General features: G+C 44.2%; 2 protein-coding genes and 1 non-coding gene across 4 annotated transcripts; 2 read left to right on the top strand and 1 right to left on the bottom strand.

Moving 5' to 3' along the window:
* Nucleotides 1-21: 21 nt before the first annotated feature.
* On the bottom strand, nucleotides 22-2,817 carry LOC119547374 (protein MCM10 homolog). Of its 2 annotated transcripts, XM_037854198.1 has the most exons (3): nucleotides 1,558-2,817; nucleotides 298-1,493; nucleotides 22-219 (listed from the first exon to the last, which is right to left on the bottom strand). In XM_037854198.1, the coding sequence occupies exons 1-2, from the start codon at nucleotides 2,717-2,719 to the stop codon at nucleotides 325-327; spliced, it is 2,331 nt and encodes a 776-aa protein (XP_037710126.1). In that variant the 5' UTR covers nucleotides 2,720-2,817; the 3' UTR covers nucleotides 22-219; nucleotides 298-324. The 2 variants fall into 2 exon arrangements, with proteins under 2 accessions (XP_037710126.1, XP_037710125.1); XM_037854197.1 differs by having other exon boundaries at nucleotides 22-1,493.
* Nucleotides 2,818-3,293: 476 nt separating this feature from the next.
* LOC119548808 (GMP synthase [glutamine-hydrolyzing]) lies at nucleotides 3,294-9,473 on the top strand. Its single transcript, XM_037856393.1, has 10 exons — nucleotides 3,294-3,666; nucleotides 5,798-5,905; nucleotides 5,978-6,282; nucleotides 6,529-6,829; nucleotides 6,895-6,991; nucleotides 7,258-7,627; nucleotides 7,733-7,925; nucleotides 7,984-8,385; nucleotides 8,443-8,634; nucleotides 8,692-9,473. Exons 2-10 carry the CDS (start codon nucleotides 5,816-5,818, stop codon nucleotides 8,791-8,793), a joined length of 2,052 nt encoding a protein of 683 aa, XP_037712321.1. The 5' UTR covers nucleotides 3,294-3,666; nucleotides 5,798-5,815; the 3' UTR covers nucleotides 8,794-9,473.
* Nucleotides 6,311-6,446, top strand: LOC119548927. The gene has a single exon (XR_005219368.1).
* Nucleotides 9,474-9,495: the final 22 nt, after the last annotated feature.

Genomic DNA, 9,495 nt, shown 5'->3' with positions numbered 1-9,495 from the left:
CCATAGTAATGTTCAGTCATAATCTTAGAATCCATTTATTTAAGTCATAAGTCATACAATCATAATATTAACATACATGCAAAATCAGCGAGTACACCTGGTACATTTCTATATAAAAGCGGCACTAACAATCTCACAGGCACTTAAATCTTAAGGTATCGAAACCTTTGTACTTATTTATCTTCCTTTTTATAAGCCAAATAGCGATCAACCAGAGGACTGTAAATATTTGTATGTACTGCATATGCTACTTAAATTTTAAATATACCTAAATTAAAAATATATAATTAAACAAACCAAATAACGAGCGAAGTGTTCCTGTTTTTACTCTTCGTCGGGTACCAGCAAGTTGAGATTAGCACTGCCGGCCAGGCTGCCAATAAAGGTTTCCTCGTCTCCTCTAACGGACAGAGATTCCCTGCCAGTCAGAACCTTCTTCTCCCTGATCATGGCCGCCCTTTCCCAACGTGAACCCTTACAATTCTTACAGCTCTGCTTGGGCAGCTTAAAAACTGTGGTTGTGCGATTTCCGCAGTCCTTGCATTGGAAGAACCGCTTTTCCGCATCGACCACCTTCAAAGGGTGCTTCTCCTCCTTGCAGCGATCGGAGGCGGAGAAGGCTGTGTACTTGCACACCTGGCAGATGACAGCCTTGCAGGGCATCTTGTAGGTGCCCAGCATCTTTTCTTCCATAGCCTCCTTGCGTTCCAGCTTGTTGAAGTACTCCTCCTGCGCCTCACGCTCTCGCATCTCTACGAGATTCGTATGGGATGAGGTGGCCGCCATAATTTTCTCTATTCTGGATTTGCGCATCAGTTCGCGGTCATCTTCTTCGATTTTCTGGCGCTTAGCACTGCTGGCGAACTTGTCGTGAAGCTCATCAATGGCTCTTCTCTTGCCACTTTCAGTGCCTCTTGTGGAATTGGGATTGATCTTCTCCAGTGGTTTCTTCTTTAGCAGGGCGGCTGCTCTCAGCTTGGCACTTTGAGCTTGACGTGCTCCTACATTAATATCAAACGAAATGTTTTCCCCACCAGAAAGTTTGGGCGTCAGGGTAGCATCAAAGGAGAAGCCGCGATTCTTGAATTTGTCTGGCACAGGTGTAGTGGGCATACTGCCAGTGGGCGTAGTTGTTTCGGGTTCTTTTTTTTTATCACTTCCTAAAACATGACCCTGGGCCTGCTTTTCTTTCTCAAAACGCTCATTTTCCGCTTTAAGCTTTCGTAATCGCTCCAGATCTTGGACCCTCTGCTTCCTAGACGCCTCCACACCACCGGCCAAACGGGAAACAGGACCACCTCGCTCAGCATATGGAATTTTAGGGGCCTCGGCTGTTTTGGGCTTAGAGGCGTGGTCAACGGTATGGGCGAAGGGAGAAACGTCATAGCCAGCCAGCGAGCTCAGACGATCGCGTTCCTTGGAGATCAGCTTGGCACTTTTTTTCGCGGGAACTGCAGTAAAGGTTTGTCCGCCATAGAAGACCTCGTTTTTGCCTACAAATAAAGTGTTATAGTGACTAGAATTATGATCCTATGTTAGGATTTTAATGCCTCTCACCCAAAACCTTGTTCCTTAGCTCATTGATACCACGACCTGCTGTCGCCGATTGGAGTTCCGAACGCCGGGACATCTTTCCATATTCCTGCTTCACATGAAAGATGCAATAATCGCAGTCGGTTAGATTAACCACCGAAGTGCACTTGTCTCCATTCTTCTTGGTGGCCCGACAAGTGCCCAGATCCTTAGACTGGCCCAGGATCATGACTTTCTGGGAACTATCAATGGATAGACAGGCCACATCAGAGGTACCCGCTCTTCTCTCAAAAATAGTTGGATTCAAGACAGCCAGACACAAGCCCTCCGCTGTTTTCCACAGGGACTTGTGGGCTTCATTGAAGAGGAAAAGTGAGATTGTTTTGACCTCGCCTCGGAGATCGGATAGCTTCCACGTTGAGTATGGATCTCCCTTTTTGGTAGTCTTAACAGGATTCTTGGAGACCAGAGCGCCGGCAATTACCCAATCTTTCGCCAGATCACCCCGCTCGATGTGGAAGGCAACACCGGAGAAGGGCACCGCTTTTCTACCCGCCATGCGCTCCTGGAGCAGTGAGCTGGAGATCAGTGGGTTAATCATGCGCAGTCCAAAGACGGGATCCGTGAAAACAGCGGAGACGGGAGCACTTGGCTGGGATGTGGATGCCACGGCGGCGGCAGCTGGTGGAGGCCTTTGGAACGAGCTGCTCACCGTCGACTGGCGCTTGATAGGATTGTGCGGATTCTTGAGGGGCTGCGGCGTGGATGTGACCATCTGAGTGGTCTTTTTCAGCTCCTTATCCACTTCCCTGGCCACCCTGGACTCGTGGGCATTCTGCCGTTGCTGCTTCAGGTTCTGGTTTATATCACTGCCGTACTCATTGTACTTGCGTTCCAGGAAGTTCTTCACTTCCTCGTCGTCGGATGAGTCCAGCTCCGGTTCCTTACTGATCGCGCTCTTCTCCTGCTTGGCGGGTTTCACGGTCTTCTCGAAGGTGAACGCATTGGCGAAGCTACTGTCTTCCCGCAGCTTTGGCACTGCTTTGGCCAAAGTGGGTTTTGGTTTCTCCGCTTTTGTAGAATCGCCATTAACGTTTTCCGCTTCGCCCAGCAGTTTTTCCAGCGCAAGTACTTCATCTTCATCGTCGATACTGATGTCTGTCTGGGATTTATTTGCGGGACTCATTTTATACAGATTTTCTTCAGATTTTTCACGTGTTTCCTTGGTTTTCCCGTCGAGTTTTCCAAATGAGCGGAAAAACAAATCACTTTTGGCGGGCTTAGTGTGACCGTAAGTGTGTAGTTAAAAAATGTGTTTACTATGGCTATTAACCAACACTGACCATTTTGAGGTGGCATATTACAGTACTTTATTTTGAGTTTTAAGCGATAGTATTTGACCGCATTAATTTATTGTACAAATGTTTTCTATAATGTATAAGAATTTATACCAGGCTATTTTTAAATGTATATTTTCAACAGTCTTACCCTATGATTAAGATAGTTATAATGAATATGGTTGTATGTAATTATCCACTTATTCCAATACTTACATTTGGAAAAATAACATACAAGTATACGAATATTCGTGCACTTAATTATTAAAATAGTTATTATAAAAATCTGAATAAAATGGCGCCGTCTCCGAACTATCATAGTCGAACGATACATCGCATTTGTAGTCATCACCAAAAAATACCAACTTCTCACGCATTTAGTATTTTTCCCTTGCCGCAAACGGGCGCATTTTCTCGCCCCCAAGTTACGGTCATACGCTCGTCAATAAGTCATCTTTCGGCTTTAATTCACGAAAAAATTGCAAAGAAAAGCCAAAGGAAAGTGCCTAGAAGCTGCCAGTCGAACGCAGCCGAGTTGCAGCCGTGAAAATCGTAGTGAACACTTTGCCAGCGGTGTCGAGCAGCCGTGGAAACGCGGAAAAGCAGCTGCAGCAGCCGAAGAAATTTGGCAAAGAGTGCGACGTCGAGAGGCGAACGGGGTACCGCTAACAACGGATCGCGAACCTAGTACTTCAGCATTAAGTTTTTCCGCTGCTTGCCACGGTTTTCCACGGCCTTGCCCACGGACATTCCGCCCCCCTGGATAAACCGCCTGCCAGGCCAACACGACGAGCAGGTGAGAGGCTACATATATGGCTGAAGATCTGCCATTCCCAACCAAATCGCCATGCGGCACAGCTCCACCCACAAGTCAGCGCACCACCCACACCACCCCCTTCGCCGCCCGTTGCATTTGCAATCTGCTTCAAACGCATTTGGCATTTTTTTCTTCTTTTTCTTTTTTTTGTTCCGTCCATTTGCGATTTTGTATATATTTTGCAAAACATTTCTCGTGGCCATTTTGTGGTTATAAGCGCCGCTTGTAGGCGGCTCCACGTGTGTTGGTGTGTGCTCGCGTGTGTGGTTGCTGAATGGGTATTAAGTTACAAGCACGCGGCCTCCCACTTTTGTTGTTGTTTTTCATAACGTTTCTGTTTCTGATAACCTTTTGCTGCTGGTGTTATCAAAAAAAAAAAAAGAAAAAAGAGTGAGCCCAAAGAAGAACAGGGCTTACATCACAGGCTTCGCATCGCAACGCATCAGTGACCTAATGCACTTTTAACCCCTGGAGTTGGCTTTCTTTTTGCTCTTGCTGCTGCAGAAAACGAAAAAAATGCATATGAAAAACAAAAGAAAACTAGCAGAGTTGCCACTGCTTATTTGTCTCCTGACATTTCTTTTTATTGTTTATTTTTGTGCCATTTTCCTTGCGCATTTTCCTTTACGGCTATGTTTCTCTGTTTTCGTTTACCTGCCATTTCTCTTCTCTCATCTTTTGCTCTCCGTCTCGCTTCCGCTCTCACTCTCTTTTTTGGATTTTGGCCCGTCATCTGGCGGTCAGTAGCCGGCGCCCCCTCCCCGCAACCCATTACGTTCCGCTTCCTCCTCACATCCTCATCATCTTGCACCCAAATTTGTATTCTATAATATACGAAAATCGTCGATAATTTCGGCAACCCGAACGATATATTCCCTTTCAGTTGGTAATAGAGTATTATTTTAGTGGGTTGTCGCTAAAATGTTTCTCAATAGAAGATCCCTTCCACATCTAAACACTATCTGAAACATGATCAGTTGTTATCTTAGACTTTAAAACTAAGGAGGTTAAAAAAATTTTATTTTTATTTTAACAAATTAAAGCTAGCATTTATTAAAAAAAAACAAAAATAAATTATGTCATAGTAACTCTGGTCTGTAGATGTATCATTACAATTCTAGTTTCAATCTTCATATCTAAATCTTGCAAACAAAATTAGTTTATATATATAAGTATGATCTTTTGGCTAACAAAACTATTTTTAAAAGTTTACAAAAATGTTTTTTTTAAGCATATTTGTGGTTGTAACTAACCATCCATTTACGATCCCTTCTATAAGTACAATGTAATTACGTCCGAAAACTATCTGAGACAATAACAATTGGTATTTTAAAGAGTTGACAATTATAGCGTTGAGAAAAATATTGAAATATAAATATTATAATAAGACTATAACAAAACAATAAAATTATGCCAATGGTTTCTCCAGTCTGTAGTAAACTCATAAAAATGCAATCTTCAGATGGTAAATCTAAATTCCATATATCAATATCATATAAAACAAGATTCTTTTTAAGAGCTAACAACTAAATTACCGTTTTAAGCATATTTTCGACGTTACCTAACCATTGCATTTACGAATTTTAAATAGTCGTCTGCCTTGGATCAAAAACTAAAACGTGCTACTAAAATCCCCAAAATTACCCCTAGAAAGGGTATATAAATCAGAATCGCCACCCCGCACCCAAATCATTTTTCGTAGGCGTCGCCTCTTTGGCCTTGTTTTTTCTTCGCTTTGAGTTTTCGCATTGGAGTTTTCCTTCCACACTGCACATTTCACCTCTCTGTGACGAAAAATCTTTGCCAATGTTTGTTGTCTATCGTAGAGCGTCCTGGCCAGCTGCATGTTGAATGTTTCTGCGAGTGCTCCACAAGATATTGCCGGTATGTGAGCCCTCTGTACCTCCCTGAATCTCAATCCACGCGATTGCCCAATACTAAACCCCGTTTCCCCCACCTCCTAGCCAGCTTTTAGCCTTGTTTCTTTAGAGTCAATTGCAGCCACAACTGGAGCATAAATAAGCCGCAGAAACGACACCACAAGCCAGTCGAGATTCGGTGTTTGTTTCGGCGATTACTTGACTGACATTCAAATTTTTGCTCTTTGCAGTGCTGCAACGATAAAGAAATGAACTCGAACATATTTCTGGGCACAGCGGAGAACGGCCTCCGGCACGATAAGATTGTTATACTCGATGCGGGAGCACAGTACGGCAAGGTGAGCTCATCCTCAAGAATTCTAGAAAATCTCTGCTTAAATATCTAAACATATATAACATTTTCCTTTCAGGTTATCGACCGCAAGGTTCGCGAACTGCTTGTGGAGTCGGACATCATGCCACTGGACACGCCGGCGGCCACAATACGCAACAATGGCTATCGGGGCATCATCATCTCCGGGGGACCCAACTCCGTCTACGCAGAGGATGCGCCCAGCTATGATCCCGATCTGTTCAAGCTAAAGATACCCATGCTGGGCATCTGCTATGGCATGCAGCTGATCAACAAAGAGTTCGGGGGCACAGTGCTCAAGAAGGATGTCCGGGAAGATGGCCAACAGAATATCGAGATCGAGACCTCGTGCCCGCTTTTCAGGTGAGCCGGGAATACAGGATACTTGGGAGAAGCAGCAACAAGAAAGTGCCTGAATTGATAGCGATTATTTAAGCGCTGATACAATGCTGCCAGAGCAAATTTAATGCCAAGAACATTTCAGTTTAGGGCAGTCTATGAACTGATCTACACGTGGCCAGACATATTTACTACTTCCGAATTTTATTATTGATTTAGCATACCTGAATGACTTGTTTTTACTAACATAACCCTTTTCTGCTTCCACAGTCGCCTTAGTCGCACACAGTCCGTGCTTTTAACCCACGGCGATAGCGTGGAGCGAGTGGGCGAGAATCTGAAAATCGGTGGCTGGTCCACAAACCGCATTGTGACGGCCATTTACAATGAGGTACTCCGCATCTACGGCGTCCAGTTCCACCCAGAGGTGGACCTCACCATCAATGGCAAACAAATGCTATCGAACTTCCTGTACGAGATCTGCGAACTGACCCCCAACTTCACCATGGGAAGCCGAAAGGAGGAGTGCATACGCTACATTCGCGAGAAAGTGGGCAACAATAAGGTGTTGGTGAGTTTGGAAATATTTTTGGCTAGCAAAGTCTAGCATATTTTAATGATATCTACATTTTGCAGCTGCTGGTCAGTGGCGGCGTGGATTCGAGTGTCTGTGCAGCTTTGCTTCGCCGTGCCCTGTATCCTAATCAGATAATTGCCGTGCATGTAGATAATGGTATGAAATACAAGAGATAAGAGATCAAATTATAGCCATCCTAAGAATAGAACGTAATATTAAATTAGGTTTTCTTTTAAGCAGAATATGTTTCCCCTAAAATACTTTTATTTTTAACTAACAAAACTTTTATTACAAAAGTACAACTTTTCATTTCAATTTTAAGATCACTCGGCATTTGAAATTACTTAAAAAAGTAACCTTTGTTGTTGAGACCGCTTTAAAAATATTAGTTATTTTGATATTAAAACAAATTTGTATTCTAGGTTTCATGCGCGAGAAAGAAAGTGAAAAGGTGGAACGTTCGCTGCGCGATATTGGCATCGATTTGATCGTGCGCAAGGAAGGCTTCACGTTCCTTAAAGGTACCACGCAGGTTAAAAGGCCCGGCCAGTACTCCGTTGTGGAGACGCCCATGCTCTGTCAGACTTACAATCCAGAGGAGAAGCGCAAGATAATCGGTGATATATTCGTGAAGGTGACCAACGACGTGGTGGCCGAGTTGAAGCTGAAGCCCGAAGAGGTTATGCTGGCTCAGGGAACCCTCCGACCAGATCTGATCGAGTCTGCCTCGAACATGGTCAGCACGAATGCAGAAACAATCAAAACGCACCACAATGACACGGATTTGATCAGGTAATGTGATCATAATAATTCAGTCATATTTTCTTACAGATTTGATAAAATCACTACCAAATATATATTCGATTTACTAATTTTCTTCATATCTCAATGTTTCAGAGAGCTTCGCAATGCGGGACGTGTAGTTGAGCCGCTGTGTGACTTCCACAAGGATGAGGTGCGCGATCTGGGCAATGACCTGGGCCTGCCGCCGGAGCTTGTGGAGAGGCAGCCTTTCCCCGGCCCGGGCCTGGCGATCCGCGTTCTCTGCGCGGAGGAGCCGTACATGGAGAAGGACTACTCTGAGACTCAGGCATGTTTACTGCAATTACTTCTTAGTTGCGTTTAATAAATTGTTTAATACAAAACAGGTTATTGCCCGCGTGATCGTGGACTATAAAAATAAGCTGCAGAAGAATCATGCTCTGATCAACCGGGTAACGGGCGCCACCAGCGAGGCGGAGCAGAAGGACTTGCTACGAATCTCCGCCAACTCGCAGATCCAGGCCACCCTGCTGCCCATCCGATCCGTAGGCGTGCAGGGCGACAAGCGGTCATACAGCTACGTTGTAGGCCTGTCCACGAGTCAGGAGCCCAACTGGCAGGACCTTCTCTTCCTCGCCAAAATCATACCGCGCATCCTGCACAACGTGAACAGGGTGTGCTACATCTTCGGCGATCCCGTGCAGTATCTGGTAACGGATATCACGCTCACCACACTCGGCTCGGCTGTACTAATGCAGTTAAGGCAGGCGGATGCCATCGCCAACGATGTAGGTTTATCTAGGGTACGCTAAAAGACGAATCATTGAATGTTGTACCCATTTCAGATAATAATGCAAGCTGGACTGTATCGGAAAATCTCACAGATGCCTGTCGTTCTCATACCCGTGCACTTTGATCGCGATCCCATTAACCGCACACCTTCCTGCAGAAGATCGGTGGTGCTGCGCCCGTTCATAACGAACGACTTTATGACTGGTGTGCCAGCTGAACCCGGTTCCGTGCAACTGCCAGTGCAAGTAAGTACATTACCCAACTGTTTGAAATGTGTATACTGATCTGTCATCCGTTCATAGGTCCTAAATCAAATTGTGCAAGACATATCCAAGCTGGATGGAATCTCGAGGGTGCTTTACGACTTGACAGCCAAGCCGCCGGGCACCACCGAGTGGGAATGATGCGTTCAAACCAAAACTTTCAGCAGCCATTTCATAGAAGTAGATGAGACAAACAATAATCAACCAACCAATAAGCGGCGGGCGCTCGATAGGACAATGGCCGATCGGTCGGTCGGTCAGTTGGTATAACGATCGAACGGCGGATGGATCGATCCTAGCCCTTTGAGGCCATCGCAGCTGCTCCTGCCTTTTAGAGAGACACGTAAAACGAGCAATTTAGGAGGCGCAAATACAGAACTGGGACTGCCGCTTCAAAAATTGAAAACAATTCAGGTTCATAATATCGATGATACATGTGTGTGTGTGTGTGTGTAATTAATGCGGAATTAAGCGAATCGAAATCTAACACAGATGGCAAACTATTTGCCAATAATACTTATGTACATTTTCATGTTTTGTTCCTTTTGTGAAAAGGAATGTGCCCACAAACCACGTAACAAACAAAAACAATTAATTAATAACGCATTTTTAGTTATATACATAAAATATATATATTATATACATACAGATATTAAATAATTGCAAACTCAAGTTCTGAAAGTTGTATATTTGCAAGAGAGCATATGTTTTCGTGGCAAAAGGCATAAAAAAAAGATTGTAAGAATACGAAACAAAAATATTGTAAGCTAAAATTATGAATTGTTATATAAAACGTCTATATTTAAAAAATGGCAAAACCAGAAAAAACAAACCGATTATGAT

Source organism: Drosophila subpulchrella, chromosome 2L (assembly GCF_014743375.2).
Source record: "Drosophila subpulchrella strain 33 F10 #4 breed RU33 chromosome 2L, RU_Dsub_v1.1 Primary Assembly, whole genome shotgun sequence".
Lineage (NCBI taxonomy): Eukaryota > Metazoa > Arthropoda > Insecta > Diptera > Drosophilidae > Drosophila > Drosophila subpulchrella.
Note: the sequence above shows the minus strand (reverse complement) of the source record. Positions and strands in the feature narration are given on the sequence as shown.

Bases quoted from the DNA above. Each gene is read 5' to 3' on its own strand.
- LOC119547374 (XM_037854197.1), bottom strand. From the start codon at position 2,719: ATGAGTCCCGCAAATAAATCCCAGACAGACATCAGTATCGACGATGAA. The intron at 1,494-1,557 runs GTGAGAGGCATT...CTTTATTTGTAG, and splicing joins GCTAAGGAACAAGGTTTTGG to GCAAAAACGAGGTCTTCTAT.
- LOC119548808 (XM_037856393.1), top strand. From the start codon at position 5,816: ATGAACTCGAACATATTTCTGGGCACAGCGGAGAACGGCCTCCGGCAC. The intron at 5,906-5,977 runs GTGAGCTCATCC...TTTTCCTTTCAG, and splicing joins CGGGAGCACAGTACGGCAAG to GTTATCGACCGCAAGGTTCG. The intron at 7,628-7,732 runs GTAATGTGATCA...TCAATGTTTCAG, and splicing joins AATGACACGGATTTGATCAG to AGAGCTTCGCAATGCGGGAC.